Raw genomic sequence first — 12,427 nt, 5'->3', positions numbered from 1 at the left:
AATAATAAGAGGTTGTGAAACAGATAAGAGTTATGCGTCCAGAAATATTGATCGGTATTAGTTATATAGTTTTTCATAATATTCAAACAAAAAATGCACAACCAGCTGTAGGAAACATTGCTGAAAGGTGTTTCCTTAAATATTTGAATTTCTGATGCTAAATTTTTAAAACATTAGTCTTGAATTTATTCTAATCTCTAAACTATTGATTACATTCCACCTTGTATAAAAACCATTGATTTAAATAAAATGACTAACTTTATTTTAAGGATTAGTTCAAATTTTCTTTACTGCAACATGAAGCTAATATGTTATGATAGCTTAGGGACTAGTCTAAATTTTTTTTACTGCATCATGAAACCGATATGCTATGATTGCTTTAGGGACTAGTCCAAATTTTCTTTACTGCAACATAAAATAAAACAAAAAATATTTCCAAACAAGTAATCAAACAAAACATTTAAATTGTCTTTACTGCAACAAAGAGCAAGAAAAGAAACATTTCCAAACTAGAAATCAAACAAAACAGTGGATTGTTTTTACCAAGATTAAGGAGATGATTTCGATGGACAATTACGAGTGTCATGAGATGCATATTGGCCACATGCTTTACAAAGTCTGGATCTTTTCTGTTGTTGTTCAATAGCCTTCTCTTTTCCTCCTTTAATTCGTTTACCACTTCCTTTTGTCTTTGAAATTTGTGGGGGATGAATTTTCACTTCTTTAGAAAGATCAAAACCAATAAAAGACTCTAGCTCATTTGTTTTGGTGGGTAAAGAATCATCTTCAAATTCAGATAATTGTTTTTTAATGTTAGCAAATCCATTTGTTATAGGAAGCAACTTCTCCTTACACTGCCCAACCATATGCATGCACATATATAAATGATCCCATACCTCTGAAATGAGTTGTCTCTCATTTTTTGTTTCGGACAAACCTTCTAAGTCCTTTCCATCAACATTAAAAACAGACTTGTTGGTCGCCATTTTGGTCCATCTATTTAGAATATACTTGTTCGGTATTTCATTTAAACCTTTTCCTCTTAAAACATAGAGTATGTGTCTACATGGTATGCCTTGTGATTGAAACATATTGCACGAACAAGTCGAGCTATAATCAGAAACATTATAAACCACCTCGCTTACTTTACCATTTGGCACACTATTATCAATTATGTGTAAAACATCCACACCATCATTTTGATTTATATTTTCTACTCCGCAGTCTATACATCCAATCCATAATTCATTTTGAAATATATAAAAGTTTTCACGAGTGTAAATATCCCTACCATGCCTCTCTAATCCACGGTCTAATTTTAGTATTGGTAAAGAATGAAGTGAAGTATTATCAGCAAGTAACTCTTTATGCCTTTGAGCTTCTATAGCAGACTCAAATCTCATCCAAAACTCTACCAAGCCAATAGTAGGATTTAAAAAGTTACCATAGAAGGAATTTTCACTCTCTGATCTTGAGGTTGTTCTCAATACGCCAGCCAAAAATATATCTCTGAAGTAAGTCGGGATCCACATATTTCGAATATTATACATGTGTGACAACCATTCATTCTTTTGCAATCCAAACTCAATCATGATGGATTTCCATGATGCTTCAAAATTTTCAGAAGTGTCTGATCCCCAAACACATGACTTAAATTTATTATTGAACTCCTCATTAGAATTCAAGGAAACACCCACCTTTTCAGAAACGTTTTTCATGATGTTCCACATACAAAACCTATGTGCAGAAGAATCAAAGACCTTCTCAATTGCAATTTTCATGGCAGGGTCTTGATCTGTTATTATAAGATTTGGTTTATTCCCCCCCATAGCTTCCAAAAACTTTTCAAATAACCAAATGAATGAATCAGCTTTCTCATTTGCTAAGAAGGCAGCTCCAAAAGTAACAGACTGTCTATGATGGTTCACTCCAGTAAATGGTGCAAATATCATGGAATATTTATTTGTTTCATATGTAGTGTCGAACGACATTACATCTCCAAATAAGAAGTAATTTTTTCTACAAATTCCATCTGCCCAGAAAACGTGTTTCAGTCGATCTTCAACATCAACCTCGTATGCAAAATAAAACGAGGGATTCACTTCTTGCTTCCTTTTAAAGTTATCAATGAAGACATATGCATCTGAATCTTTGATTAAGGTCTTTAAATCTCTAAACGAATTTTGTAGATCTCTGTGTGTGCACCCAATATTTTCATAACCACCTAGTTGTTCCTTCAACAAATGGTATGTTTTTGAAGGACCAATATTTGCTCTACTATTTGCAAACATTATACTCTTATGAATATTATTCACTTTTCTTGCAGATCTAAGAAATTGTCTCTTTTTAGGTGAGGCAAGTGCATGTGTATGACTCTCTTGAAATCGAGTTAGCTCATATTTTCCTCCCTCTAACAACTTGAAAGCAACTTTTGCATCACATCCTTCTCTAGTAAGACTCCTCCTCTTGACTTTAACTCCCAATTCACTCACTTCGTTCTCTTTTGATACATTTGGTTTGTAACCCTCTTTAGAGCAAACAAAGTACTTCCAACGTATGACACCATCTTTATTTTTATTTTCTGATGAACAACGCACACTAAAACCAACACTATGTGCATATCTTTTGTAAAAAAAATCACCATCTTCGAGTGAATCAAAAATTTGTCCAACCTTAGGCTTTATTTCTTCATCACAATATAGAACCTCATGATTTGTCTAAAAAAAACAAATAAAAAAATTAAAATTGAAATATAACTCGTTTATGTAAAGATTTAATAATTATAATTACCTCAACTGATTCAGGTATATGAGCATCTTGTGAAGTATCAAGTGTCGGTTCATCATCTTTGTTCGACTCCAAACTTTAGTTAAAAATATATAAAATATATGTATTATAATTTTTAATTTAAATAAAATATGAAACAAATAATAACTTAAAGATATAATTAAAAGATAAAAAAAATACATGTTTTATAATTTATAATTTAATAAAATATAAAACAAATAATGACTTAAAGATAAAATAAAGCATAAAATTCAAACAAAAAATTGCTATAAAACTTTAAATCTTGTAATCCTCTCTTACCTGCCGATTGAAAAAGGTAACATGAAGACCTAGAACAATGGAAAAAATTACATGAATAATTTAAAACATAATAGTAGGTGAGTATAAAGAGAATAATGAGAAGGATAACATGAATATATAGAACAATGGAAAAGATAACATGATTACCTTTGAGACAATGAATGATTTTATATCCTTGAGACATATGGCGGCAATTTACAATAGGTTGGAGATATATGGCGGCAGTATATAATAGGTTAGACAGAGTATTAACTATCAGTGTAATATTAGAAAATAGAAAATATTTTCCGGTGGGCAAATATTAATGTGCTCCTTAATTGAAAATTTTAAATCTCATCTATTAATTAAATCAAACGGTTAATATTTATAGTTCTCGTTTCTCATAAAGATATCAGTTCTCACCGGATACGCTCCCTATATATATATATATATATATATATATATATATATATATATATATATATATATATATATATATATATATATATATATATATATATATATATATATATATATATATAGGGCATATCATATGAGAATGCCTTCTTTATATGAGAATTATGAGAATGTGAGAATGAATCTGAACCATTGGATTTTAAAATAAATGGTGGAGATTATGTTTGGATATTTTTTTCTCTCTCCTCCATCATTAAAATAAAAGATTGAAGAGAGATAAAAAAAGATTCACACGTAATCTCCACCATTTATTTTAGAATCAAATGGTTCAGATTCATTCTCACATTCTCATATAAAAAAGGCATTCTCATATGGCATTCTCATATAGAAAGAGAAACCAATCCTGTCCATTAAAATCAACAAAATCAAAATTTAATGGTCGTGATTCATTGTTCTCATTTCTCATAATAACCAAGTGTTCTCACTTGAGTCGTCCCCATATATATATATATATATATATATATATATATATATATATATATATATTTAGTATGGTAATCAAGTTTTGATTATATATTAGCAGTTAAATTGAATATATATTAAAACATTCTTAAACAATAGGATTTTCGTTAAAAAGACTTGCATTTTTTATCAATTAACATTTTCCTGTAATCAACAACTATCATATGTGAAAGCTAAGAGATATAATAGAAGACTTCATATAGCTTTTTAAAGTTGTAACGCGGTAATGAAAATAGCAAATATAATATAATATAAGACTTTTCGTATAGAATGAGCACATATAGAGCACGAGAAAAAAACAACATGAACACCATAATACATATTTGAGAAACCAATATCCAGCCATAAAGTATATGAGAAACCAAAATCCAGCCATTCATCAAGAGCATATAAAGTACAAATCAAAACAACCAGCAACATTGACAAATAAAATATTTGACAAAAATGCACAGGAATTGAATTTTTAAGAGGAAATCAACTTTTCTAAGTGCCTTTCTAGCAGGAAAAGTAACCATAAACTAAAACAAAACTTTAAAAAAAAAGAGTGAGCAAGAAAGAGTGTCCAATTATATTACAATTATGGACAATTATGTCACCAAACACTTATATTCTTATTAATACTCATGAAACCAAGTTCTTGGTCACAATTATGTCACTTTCTAAACATCTAACCAAAGTAGGATGGGAATTGTATGTCTCACATAAAAGTGTCCTTCAATGCCTTTGAGCAATGGTATTTGCTGAATGAACATTTCGATCGCACGACAAGCATATACACGCTGCATCTGATAGGCAATACACCATTCACCTCTGGTCTCCATAAAAATTACCTATGTATCCCATATTTAAACCAACTTTAGTCCAATAATTGTAATAAAAATAGCAGAGAAACAGAACATTTAGCCTTGGAAATGCAATGTAGGACCTCAGCGGCAACTTCGAGTTTGTTACACAGATCAGGAAAAAAGACACCATAGAATCACGAATAAAAGGGGTTTTCAATATCTGACAGTGACATGCCTGCCATGAACTAATGTGGTGTTACATTTGATTATTCCATTTTTTCAACAAATAATTACAATTGTCGACGTGTTTGTGTTTTATTCGCGTCAGTGACAATGCTTCATAAAAAAGTGAACATGGCAATATATAAAGATAGATGTATAATTTTTTAGCAGTGCTTTACTTCCAGACAAATAAGATAGTAAAAGAAACAAACAAATATTTCTTACCTTTAGGTCATCGTAGTTCTTATGGTATTCATACTATCCTAGATGCTGTCTGCAATTAAAGCACATATATAATGAAGTTTACACTTCCAACAATTCATACCAAAACAAAGACACACAATCAAAATGTACACCCTGTTTATCATAGCCGCCACTAACACTTCTGCCAACACACACTTGACGAAAACCACCCTTGCCCAATTTTCTTTCTGACTTATATACAGTTACCAACTTGTACCTACATAAACATGAGTGTTTATATAAAATAAAATAACCAAATCTATGTCAAGTGGATGTTAATAAAATAATTGCAATACAATCTAGAATAACTAATTCTTGGATGAACTGGTGAACTAAGGATATTTTTTAGCTACATCTATACATCATACTAAAAACTTTTTCGGCTACAACATAACCTCCAAAATGAACCAAATATAATATTTCCAAAAAAATCAATTATTCCTATAAACAATTCTTCCCCCTTCATTTACAAATAGATTGTTTTTGTATTGAATCAGAAATAACTTTTGAATAGCCTATCCTCATTACTAATAAGTTATCAAAAGAACATTTTACAAATCAAAACATTCCAAATTGAAGCATACATGTTGTTATGACAATCAATTCCAACTCAATAATATATAATTGCATCAATCAGAGACCAAAGGAAGCTGAGACATTACCAACTAAATAATATAGGAAACATTACCACTTTAATCAGAGAATAGCAAGGAAGTTGAGACCCAAATCAAATTGATATAATCGCTTTAGATCATTCACTTTATATTGATCATGTTTGTTTATCTTTCTGCATCAAATATTCAACCATTGTGTTTATTCAGCCATGTCATAATTAATTCCAGCATATTTTCCACCCGTTATAACAGTAAACGTAGGAAAAGGAAGCATTGGGCTAGATTTTCCAAACAGATCAGCAATGTGCTTGTATAGTGGAACCTTATATGTTTCTTTCTCCCAAATTGGAAATCTACCTTCTAGATCCGACAAAAACATGATAATATGCAGAGGATCTACCATTGCGAAATCGCACACATAAGTGAAATCACCGAAAACTTTAGATATGCCGCCATCAAATGTTCGCTTGAACAAAACCACAACCCACAAATAGATCTCTATCTTCTTCGCTTGAAATAGAATCGACAATCCAAAAGCAAATCTACATATTTTTTGTTTGAAATCAAAACAACATCAATAGGGCATGTGTAGTTTCTTACCGTTGACAATTTTTATCACTTTTGATCAAGAATTAGAAAGATGAAGAAATGCTTACACCTGGGCTCGGTGTTTCTCTTGCTACGGTTTTAATCATCAGATCTGAAAGCATAACCCAAAAACCTGATAAAGTGATTGCAATGTTATTATTATTTTCTGAAAGCATAAGCCAAAAACCTGATAAAGTGTTGCTTGCAAACTCAAAAACCTGATACTACCAACTAAATATTATTATTATTTTCTGCAAACTCATAATCCAAAACAACAAAATGTTATTTTTCTTTTCTGCAAACTCATAAAACAAAACAACAAAATGTTGTTTTTCTTTTCTGCAAACTCATAAACCAAAACTACAAAATACTACCAACTCGAAAACGAAAACATAAATAAATATCGAAACCATAAAACGAATAGAGTCAGAAACGAAACTTATTTCACAATAAAAATCATAAACTCAGAAGTTAAACTTATTTCACAAAAAATCGAAATAAAATACATTTCTATTACCAAAGATATTTCACATTTCCATTAGCAAAAACCAGAAACCATAAACTCAGAAACGACTTTTTTCACAATAGCAAAAAATACCAAATCAAGAAAAGTTACTTACTTCTTTATCACACAATAGCATCTCAAAATGTTCCTTATTCTTGGACACAACAGTCCATTTGTGATGGACTCTCACAGCTATAGCCGCAGACAGAACAAAGTTGCAGAGGTGAAGACCTGTTGAAGCATTTTGGAGAGGTTGTGGGGTTTGCAGAGAGAAAGTGGTTATTGAAGGAGAAAGTATAGGTGAAGAAAGAGAAAAGAAAGAGGAAGGCCAAAAGGAAGTGATAGGTTCAAATGGTACAGAAGTGGTTCATGAAGCGACATACCCATTTCGGTGATTGGTACGAAGGAAAATCCGGTGGACATAAGGGTTTATCGTTTCATAACCCGGTGAACAAATGGAAGGGTGGTGTAGATCTATTTTCAGAAAAGCAAAATTTTTAAATAAGTTCAAATTTCAAAAAAATTATGCGCTGTATGCTTTTTTCTTTGTACTTTTACATCAAACTTTTTCAAATATTGGAAATATCAGAAAGAGAAATATCTTTTGGTTAACCATTTTGTACTTTTACAACTACTATTTTGTTAATATACAACTATTAAAATCAAACATCATTGTAATTTGTAACAATTATTTGCAAAGACATTTAAGGTGTAACCAATAGTACAATTTGGTTAGAAAAAGTAAATTTTGGACACATTTTACCCCCAAATCAATGAGGTGGAGGATAAAGAAGAAAGGTTAAAATTGTTATTTCCAGAGCCATTAATTTTCTTATATTATAGATTATAGATTTATAATTATAGATTATAGATTTATAATCAGTTTTAAATTGGATTGTAGTTTCATAATTAGATTTCTTTTACTAATACCATTCCCGAAATTAAAAAAGAAAAAAATGAGTGAGAAGCTTAAATCAACTAATTATGAGTTTGTTTTTTAAATTACTTTCAATTTGTTGTAATATTTGTATTGGTGAAAAGAATTTGCATAATTGATCCGAAAAGGGTAAAGTAATGGGAGCCTTAGATGGCAGAATCCAAAGCCAGTGTTCATTTTTTTTACTCCCTCCGTCCCATAATGAGTGACCCATTTAGAATAAATTGATGTCCCAAAATGAATGATCCATTTCAATTTCCAATACACTTTTCCCAATATATGATAAGGGTACTATGGTCAAAACAATATTATATCTCTTACTTTTTTACATTTTTCTTAATCTGTGTGAAATGGTATGCTGGATCATGGGACGAAGGGAAGTATCAAGTTATGTTGTCTCATTGCAAGGAAGCATGACATGATCGTGGCTAATTTTTCTTGGACTAATATTAGCCACAATCATCCATACTATGATAAGCTTCAAATCATAGACCACATTCCCATTTTTTAAACCTTGTATACTAATAATCATCCGTACTATGATTAGCCACAATCATGCTGGTTCAATTCATAATGAAATAAAAATCAGCTACCAACTAACATGGACATCAATATAGATTTTGCTTAATAAATTTAAGATGTTTTCATTAAAAAAAATTAAGTACTCTATGCTTCCCTTAAGTAGTACAATTATATCAAGATCTATAGAAAAGACACTATTATAGCTTATCCATAATCATCGAAACCATTTACATTTTTCTTTTTTTTTTCCTTGGATTGGTAGTTGTTGTTCCTCTACTATTGGTACTGGTTGTTTTTTCCTTCCTTCAACCTGTTAAATAATTAATAAGGGTTATAAATACAATTTTACATATCAAATGGAAACTTGCCAATAAAATTATTGAATCATGATTTCTCACCATGCTAAGCACACTGCTGGAAATTGATAGAGATGGTTGAAACATGGTGAGAGGAAGAAGGAATATTGTTAGAAGAATGATATGTATTGAAATGATATATATTTGCGCTTCCATAAATTATCAAATACACTATGGTAGCCAAGTGGTAAGAGTTCTGATCTACTCTTCATGAGAATAAGTCCCAAATTGAATATGTGACTAAAATCCAATTTTTTTTAAAAGAGATTAAAATTATAATTTTTAAAATAGAGAGGCCAAAATTCAAAAAAAGAAAGAAATTCTAGGGATCAAAGTTACAATTAAGTCTAATTTTTATATATTTATTGCAATTATCAACACAATAATTAAGATTTGTTAATCAACTATGAATTTTAGTTAGATTTTATTTTAAGTTTATTGAATTTTATAAGAAGGTATATGAAAATGAATAAAGATAAAGAAGGTATAAAGATAAAGAAATATAAAGAATATTAGGTGGTGATTACTTATCATTAGGTTTAATAGATTTTCATAATCAAGTGATGTGGTATTTGTTAAAAAACAAATAATTATAATTTAAAAAATAACGATGTCTATAATGGATAACCAACAATATTTTTTCACATAAGATATTTTGAGTTAAAAGTTAGCGGTGGTCAGCCTATAACAGTTGTCCCTTAAGTCTTTTCTATTAATGATGAAGTAAGGAATATAACAAATGTTTTGAGATCAGCCCAAGTGTATGTTCTATTAAGACAGTGCCACTAGGAAGAGAGGAAACCTTGTTATGGCAATGAGTGGAAGTAAGTGGTATTGAGAATATGCACATTTAATGTGCAAAATGTTTATAGAAATCTATGATATCATGTTAATTGCATCCTTTTGCAACTAATCTTGTTTTATTTCTTAAAATAATATCATCTTCACCAAGTTTGTTATATAATACACATCTAGTTCTAATCACTTGATTGGTCCTATGTTTCAAATCAATTTCCCAAACATTCTTTCTTTCAAATTTATTGATGTCCTTTGACTCAATCATCATCAATGATAGATTCATTATTTATTGGGCTCAATTTCATAAACAAAAGTATGTAACCATATACCTGGTTTAGAGAAGTTCGAATGATTACCCCTTTGAGATATCTCATTTGTTGATGAAGAGAAAGAAAACATATTTTAAAATTGTCAAGAATTCCGAAAGTCAAAAAGTAATATGATTCAAGCGATTTACGGGTATCGGATTCAATCGGTTCGGTTCATTGATCCTTTCATTAATGTCAAAATAGTTTATATTAATTTGGAGATCATATAAGTTAATATAAAAAGATATTATAAAATATTTATAATATTCTAAAAGATATTATAAGATATATTTATAATAGTGTAAAAGATATTATAAGATATATAATTATACTAGTCTAAGAGATATTATAAGATATTTACAATATTCGAGAGATATTATAAGATTATAATAATGTATTTTATTCTAACAATTAAGGAGATATTTTTGAGATTTGGTATGAATTTGTTGGATTTTGGCTATTATAAATATGTATTTCTTCTATTATTATAGTGTGACAATCTTAGAGCTTACAACAACAAGGGAGAATAAGGGTTTAGGGAATTCCAAGGAAAATCTTAGAAAGGCGAAGGTTTTTAGAAAACCTTTGGAGTTATCTAAGGGGATTGGGAAAATTTCTAAACACCTTGGGTTTGAGTGATTCTTATATTGAGAGTTGGAGAGGTTGGGAAACACTTGGGTAGAAAATAAGGTTTGTTCTTTGGAAACTGTGAAGTCTATTTTCTTGTAACTCATTTGTAATCTCTTGTAACAACTTTCTGAGTATAGTGAATTGGAGAGCTGCTCTCCCCCAGGGTAGATCGTTTGATCGAATTAGGTAAACAAACCTTCGTCTTTTTCTCGCCTTATTCTGCTATATTACCTGTGTACGAATTATTATTGTTGTAGACCATTTATGTTGGTTGCTACTTTTCTTTGCCTCAAAAATTGATATTGATTTTTGTCGTAATTAACAACATGATTCACAACAATATATTTCATAGAACGTAAGTTTTAGAATATATCTTATGAACACTCTTTTCATTATCGACAGAGCCACTCCAAACACAAAAAGGATGGAGTGAATTGTGAAATTTGAAAGATTTATAAAACCCTTTGGTTTTGAAAACATTTATGTTAATATAAAACAAACAAATAGGGTATTAACCGCGAAAAAATAGAAAGAAGAGAGAAATGCAGTGGAAAGAAAATAAAAGACTAAAAGTAAAGGAGAAAATGAATTGAAAGATTGCACCATAGGTTCATTCTAGTTTGACCTAAACTACTTAGAGGATCATCCCAAACAATCTTCAACTATAACTTGAGCTTTTACACAAGATCATTCTACAAATCTTTTAATAACAAGCATACCTTTTACACATGCTTAGTTTAAGAACCTTCCCCCAAGGTTTTATTTATTTATCTTGAAACTTTAAAATCTTTAAGGTAGAGAATCACACTCTGGAATAAAATAAATTTTAACACAACACCAGTACAACACAACTATTAGAAGAAAATTTGTACTTTGTTGGTACTAAGGCAACTGTAGTAAAAAAAATATTTTTAGAATGAAATAGAGTAGAAAAAAATAGTATAAAGGTTTGTATTCGCAAAAATGGCATGGAACGAGACGAGGACACTAGTGCAAAATGAACAATATAATTTTAAAATTTACACCCAATATACTAAAAACGGGTGTAAATAAGAAACACGGTGGCACTTTTGTAAATAAAATGTAAATTTATGATTGATCATGTGAAAATATACACCCGATTTTTTAAAAACGGGTGTAAATTAAAAATATTATTATATTTAAATTTCAATTACTCCCGTTAAATTAAAAATCGGGTGTAAATTTAAATTGACTTAAAAAAATATTTATTTTTATAACTCAAAATATTATTCTTAATAACTAGTTAAGTGAATATTGTGAATATTATGAATAATTTCAATACAAGATTGATTTGAGAACGTTTAGTTTGGCGCTTTCTACGCCCAAAGCAATGCCACTCTTGATCTTTGAATCATTCTTCACTCTCTCTCTAAACCTAACTGTTCAAAATCCACTCTCTCATTCCAACAATGAAAATCGAATGTGTGTAAACGCGGTTTCTGTTAGATCCAGATTCATGGGGATTTGCTTCAGCATTGAAGAAAAACACGTTTCCCATTCCGATTCTAAACCTAAACCTAATTCCATTTCCACTGGTAATTTCATTTTATTTTATTTTTATTTCTCTAAAATCTATTTTATCCGTTTTTCGCTTAATCGATCTTACTGTGATTCAGATTCGGTTGGAAATGTATCCGCTGCTGGTTCGATGAATATCAAAGAACTTCGAGAAGGTGCTGGATACAGCAACATGCTTATTTTTACCTATAACGAATTGAGGCTTGCGACGAAGCAGTTTCGGCCTGATTTTATACTTGGAGAAGGTGGATTTGGTGTTGTGTATAAAGGTGTTATTGATGATAGTGTAAGAGCGGGTTATAAATCCACTGAAGTCGCTATTAAGGAACTTAATCGCGAAGGGTTTCAAGGCGATAGGGAATGGCTTGTAAGTCG

The 12,427-nt window shown here is 30.2% G+C and overlaps 1 protein-coding gene and 1 long non-coding RNA gene across 5 annotated transcripts; both read right to left on the bottom strand.

Moving 5' to 3' along the window:
- Window positions 1–548: 548 nt before the first annotated feature.
- On the bottom strand, window positions 549–3,271 carry LOC131647986 (protein FAR1-RELATED SEQUENCE 5-like). Its single transcript, XM_058917793.1, has 3 exons — window positions 3,235–3,271; window positions 3,088–3,116; window positions 549–2,717 (listed from the first exon to the last, which is right to left on the bottom strand). Exons 1-3 carry the CDS (start codon window positions 3,269–3,271, stop codon window positions 549–551), a joined length of 2,235 nt encoding a protein of 744 aa, XP_058773776.1.
- Window positions 3,272–4,574: 1,303 nt separating this feature from the next.
- LOC131611058 (uncharacterized) lies at window positions 4,575–7,425 on the bottom strand. 4 transcript variants are annotated; one of them, XR_009286744.1, is made up of 6 exons: window positions 7,078–7,425; window positions 6,526–6,590; window positions 5,944–6,411; window positions 5,238–5,472; window positions 4,931–5,035; window positions 4,575–4,835 (listed from the first exon to the last, which is right to left on the bottom strand). It is a non-coding gene; the product is annotated as an uncharacterized LOC131611058 (long non-coding RNA). The 4 variants fall into 4 exon arrangements; XR_009286745.1 differs by having other exon boundaries at window positions 6,526–6,569; XR_009286742.1 differs by lacking the exon at window positions 7,078–7,425 and having other exon boundaries at window positions 6,526–6,799.
- Between the last annotated feature and the right edge of the window lie 5,002 nt (window positions 7,426–12,427).

The sequence above is a fragment of the Vicia villosa genome, linkage group LG1 (genome assembly GCF_029867415.1).
Source record: "Vicia villosa cultivar HV-30 ecotype Madison, WI linkage group LG1, Vvil1.0, whole genome shotgun sequence".
Lineage (NCBI taxonomy): Eukaryota > Viridiplantae > Streptophyta > Magnoliopsida > Fabales > Fabaceae > Vicia > Vicia villosa.
Note: the sequence above shows the minus strand (reverse complement) of the source record. Positions and strands in the feature narration are given on the sequence as shown.